The 5,369-nt window shown below is 38.2% G+C and overlaps 1 protein-coding gene across 1 annotated transcript; it reads left to right on the top strand.

Annotated features, from left to right (window-relative positions):
- The first annotated feature begins 1,537 nt into the window (after nt 1–1,537).
- On the top strand, nt 1,538–4,625 carry LOC130714558 (DEAD-box ATP-dependent RNA helicase 52C-like). The gene is made up of 6 exons (XM_057564464.1): nt 1,538–2,366; nt 2,453–2,536; nt 2,617–2,859; nt 2,961–3,128; nt 3,264–3,377; nt 3,681–4,625. The coding sequence occupies exons 1-6, from the start codon at nt 1,665–1,667 to the stop codon at nt 4,332–4,334; spliced, it is 1,965 nt and encodes a 654-aa protein (XP_057420447.1). The 5' UTR covers nt 1,538–1,664; the 3' UTR covers nt 4,335–4,625.
- Nucleotides 4,626–5,369: the final 744 nt, after the last annotated feature.

Raw genomic sequence — 5,369 nt, forward strand, 5'->3', positions numbered from 1 at the left:
CAAATGAGAAATTGAGTGGTAAAAGAGTTAAATTTAACTTTAAAACAAAAACAAAAACGTACCTGATCCAATTGGGCTCTAGGATCATGGGTTTCTAGGGGCTAAGGACCCGTGATGATTGCCCAGCATGGGGAGTTTGTTTTACTCATCCATTTTTTACTATTTACCCTTCTAAATAGCATGTTTTTAGTTAGAAAAATATTTTTAGGAATAGTAAGAAATTTATACAAAGAAGAGACAATCAATAAATAGTTAATATCATCATCCAAATTTTTACTAGTAGTATCCAAAAAAAAAAAAACAATAAATAGCATCGTGAACCTGCGAATGAAAAAGGAATTTGAAGTCTCTTTTTGTGACCTCTGGTTTCTGTTGGTAACAGCAACATCACACCAGCATTCAATTCTCCTCCTGCAAATACCCACCCTCTGCCCCCTATGCAGCTACGCACCAGCTTTCTGTCCAATCCCCTTTCGCCACGTGTATAACCGGTCCCACCATTGCAGAAAAAGATACTTTACGTGACCAAACTGCAAAACAAACAAACGATCTCTCTTCCCATCTCAAAAACCCAAATTCAACTCACAAGTCACCACCCTTCATTTTCCTTCTCCAATAAGGTATGTTTCATTCAGGCTTTAAATTAAACTACTCTTTAATATAATAATGTGATGTGATTTAATAATGTCATAGATAGAGGAAAAAGTGGAAGAAATAAGAGATATAACTTGTGATGTAATAGAAAAAGTAAAAAGATAAAAGTAGAAAATAAGTGGATTTAAGATAAAAAGAAAGTAAAGTGAGAAAGAATAATAAATGAAACTCACTTTCTACTATTTTCTTTCTTTCTCTCACCCGTCATTTTCATTCTCACTTTATTATTATAGTTAGAGCATCTCCGATTATATTCCTTCCGGTCCTATTTATAAGCATGAAAGAGAAGAAAAATCTTGGTCCTTTTTATAAGAACCAAATGAAAGTTTGAGCTATATTAATTATTTTTTTCCAATGATGCCCTTATTAATTCTAGCTTGTAAAATGTGTCTCATTAATTATTCTCTCTCTTTCCCACTTTCCAACACTAATAACAAAGGGTAATTTTGGAAGTTTATTTTGATTCAAGACATATTTAATGCATTTTATCTAGTTTAACTACATTTCTTAAACTATGTGATTTTTTTTTTGCTGCTTATAAATAGGACCGGAGGGAGTAGTTCTTAAGTTTAAAACTAAAAATCAGATTCTCAAGTATTGGAGATGACTGACGTTGAGTTCTTAGTTCTTGAAAATAAGAATTAGCTCTTATATAAGCAACTTTATTTTATGAGTTCTAAAAAAAAATTCTTATCCAAATTGGTTTATTACTTTATGGGTTTTGTAAAAGTATAAATAATATGGTGTGGTAAGACTAAATGAATCGTAGTAAGAACTAATAACTTATAGTTGAAATAAAATCTAAAAAAATTGCTTAAGCACATATGACAATTATGCCATGAGGAAGATAAATAAATAAAAGACACTCATTGGTCTTGTTCATACTTGATACATGCTCAAATCAAAACTACACACACACTATTACTATAGCACTCTCTGTTGTGTTCCTGTCGTTTTCTTCAACAAACCGTTTTCTCTACTCAAATCAAAAACTATACAAATCACCAACAATGGCATGGCCTGATCCTTCTTCCACCCCCTTCACTCGCAAACCAACTCGTCCCCCTTACATTCCTCCTCACCGCGCCAACGACGCCGTTTTCCCTCCTCCTCCTCCGAACACCGATCCTTCCTCCTTCCATTTCTCCAACCCCAACCACTACGCCTCCCCCCGCCCCCGCGGCCGTGGCCGCGGCGGCCACTTCAATGGTCGCCAGTTCCCCCGTTCCGATGACCACCCTCCTCGCCACCATCACAACCCACCACCACCACAACAACGGTTCCCGGTCGAAGTGGACAACAACATCAACAGCAACAGCAACCCCGCCGGCGACGTCGCGAATTTCGATGCGTACGAATCGGTCCCCGTCGAGGCCAGCGGCGAGAATGTGCCTTCTCCGGTTGGTTCGTTCGCGGAAACTGAACTCGATGAGGATTTGAAGAGGAATATCGAGCGATGCAAGTACGTGAAGCCCACGCCGGTTCAGCGTCACGCTATACCCATTGTCGCCGCCGGACGCGACCTCATGGCCTGCGCGCAAACCGGGTCTGGTAAAACGGCAGCGTTTTGCTTCCCCATTATATCTGGGGTTTTGAAGGCTCGTTCTGGTTCTGGTTCTGGTTCTGGGTTTTCTTCCATTCCTCGTTCTGATGCCTTCGTTGCATACCCAACTGCTCTCATTCTATCTCCTACTAGGGAGTTATCTTGTCAGGTTTTTCCTTTACCATTTTTGCTCTGTTGAGTTTTCTTCATTTTTAGATCAAAACTTGCTTAAATCTCTGTTTGGTTTAATGCTAGATACATGCTGAAGCAACCAAGTTTGCTCATCAAACTGGAGTGAAGATTGTGGTTGCTTATGGGGGTGCTTCCATTGTTAAGCAGGTTTGTGTTTCATTTTGAGGCTTGTTTTCTGGTTGTACTAGTGTTGATTGCAATTTTCATTGTTTGATGACTGAAAACAGCTTCAAAATTTGGAGAAAGGTGTTGATATCTTGGTTGCTACACCTGGACGCTTGGTGGATATTATTGAGAGAGAAAGGGTTTCATTATCGAAGATTAAGTACCTTGCTTTGGATGAAGCTGATCGCATGTTGGACATGGGTTTTGAGCAGCAAATACGCAAGATTGTGCAGCAGATGCACATGCCTCCTCCAGGTGTTAGACAAACAATGCTTTTCAGTGCTACATTCCCCACTGATATACAGGTGAAGTTGTCTTTTGTGACGATGTTCTTCTATATGCTTTAATGGTTGTTTGGTTGTGTTTAGACTCTTTCAGTTGGTTCATGAATTGTATCATGTTGCAGAAGCTGGCTGCGGATTTTCTGTCAAACTACATATTCCTGGCTGTTGGAAGGGTTGGTTCGAGCACTGAACTTATTGTACAAAAAATTGAACTTGTACAAGATACAGACAAACGAAACCATCTTGCTAACCTTCTGTGTCGTCAAAGGGCAAATGTAGACCATGGGAAGGTAATGATTGTGTTTTTTGTTAAATGGGGGATGCTTTTAGTTGCTATTTTTATTATGTTAGCTCCAGTTTCAGCTTGTTTGTTAAGTATTGTGTGTTCAGGAACTGATTTATTTTAACTGTTCTCTGCAATGCAGCAAGCCCTAACTCTTATCTTTGTTGAAACAAAGAAAGGAGCTGATGCTTTAGAAATTTGGTTGTCCAGAAATGGGTTTCCAGCTATTGCAATACATGGTGATAAAGTTCAAATGGTTAGTGTCTTCTGGATCCATTGCTTCCTTTTTTCACCTAGTGTACTTAATGGGAATCCTCTGTTTGTGCTATATTGCATTGGCTACTATTGCAGTAAATTTGGCTTTATTTTGTAGAGATTCTTTGATCTCATGCATGCAAATGATGATTGCAACATTTGATTATGTGTTACTTAGAATAGTTGTCAGGGTATGAAATTATTCAATGATTGTACCATTAAGCTCTCCTCTAATATTGTTTTGCCATTTTTGTCATATTATTGTAATTTGATAAAGTAATATCTTGCTACATTGTATATGTAGGAGCGGGAGCGAGCTTTAAGATCTTTCAAACGTGGTTTCACTCCCATTTTGGTAGCAACTGATGTTGCTTCCCGGGGTTTAGATATACCACATGTGGCTCATGTTATCAACTATGATTTGCCTAGAGACATAGCTGACTATGTACATAGGATTGGTAGAACAGGCCGTGCTGGTAAATCTGGACTAGCCACTGCTTTTTTCAGCAGCAACAAGAACCCTCCTATTGCAAAGGCTCTTGTTGAAATTTTGCAGGAAGCAAAGCAGGAAGTTCCGGCTTGGCTCGGTCAATTTGCCGAGGGCTCATCATCTGGTGATCGTGATCATGGACCTCCGAGGCGAGGCAGAGGCAATTTCGGTGGTCGTGATTTCCGTAATGTCACTCAACCTGCTGTGGAGAATTACAACAACTACTATAATACTTATGGCAATGCTGACCATTATGTGGAGCCTTATGTCACTCAGCCTGATACAGTTTATGCGAGCAATAATCATTATGATACCTCTTATGACTACAACAACACAAACATCCCTAATTCTGTTTATGCAAGCAGTAATCATCATTATACTGATCCTAATGCTGAGTTTTGTGGAGCTGGGAGGGTTGAAAATGGGCCTTGGGGTCATGCATCTGTTGTTGCTACTGGATGGGACTAGATTGATAGTAGATGGCTCATTGCTTCTTTTTGTTATAGGGGTACGGCACCTTGTATATTCTATATATACAGTGATGCTGAGGTGCAAGTTGAGGTAGTTTAACCCTGTATATCCTTTAAACTAATTAGCTGCTTTTTTGGGGATGCATCATCTGGATCTAAGGATACATTGATTTACCAGAACCTAAATGTATCCTATATTTTGTTTTGCTAGAACCTGTTAGCTTTTTGGGGATGCATCATCTGGATCTAAGGATTAAGGATACATTTATCAGTATTTTCCTTATTATTATTTTGTGACTTTAATTCTCACCATTGATATTAAAGTTTTATTTATAACCAACTCTGTTTGACTGGCTGATGTGAATCGATAGAACTCAAAAGTTTGGGTTCCCCGCAGTTTATATGATTTTTTGTGTCATTACCATTGGTTCTTTAATGAATAATCATAATGATATGCTCTTGTTTTTTAGTTGAGCAAACTATTTTTTTTATGAAAGTCAGTAAGCATAAAAAGAAGCATAAATGCCTTCGTTTCTGTGGTGTAATTTTCGAAGAAGCAAAATAAAAAGCATAAATATGTCATTTTTATGTGGGTCCATCTCCTCTCATTTAGGGCATAAAAATAAGTTATTCCAACCACTAATTGAATTGTTTTATAGACATTATTACTATTAATAATTGTGATGAGTAATTTTACCTTTTTATGTTTTGTGAAAAGGAAAGAATTTGAAGAGAGAGAGAAAGGTTTAGGTGTTTTTAAGGGTAAAGATTAGGGTGGTCCCTTTTAATTTGGGACCACCGGGGGTCCATTTTGAAATCTATGAATATTTTTTAGATGAGTGGTTATGATTGAATTCGAGATAAAAGAGGAAAAACATAATATTCTCATTCTTGAAATCTCTAAATTTTCCCACTACGCCCTCGTTCTCTTTCTTTGCTTCATGAGGAAGACTTTGCAAGCCTCACAAAATTATCTCCTTTCCCTTATTGTTGGACAAACCACCACCAAGGAGCAAGGTCAAAGGCCACACCG

This window comes from Lotus japonicus, chromosome 4, assembly GCF_012489685.1.
Source record: "Lotus japonicus ecotype B-129 chromosome 4, LjGifu_v1.2".
Taxonomy (NCBI): Eukaryota; Viridiplantae; Streptophyta; class Magnoliopsida; order Fabales; family Fabaceae; genus Lotus; species Lotus japonicus.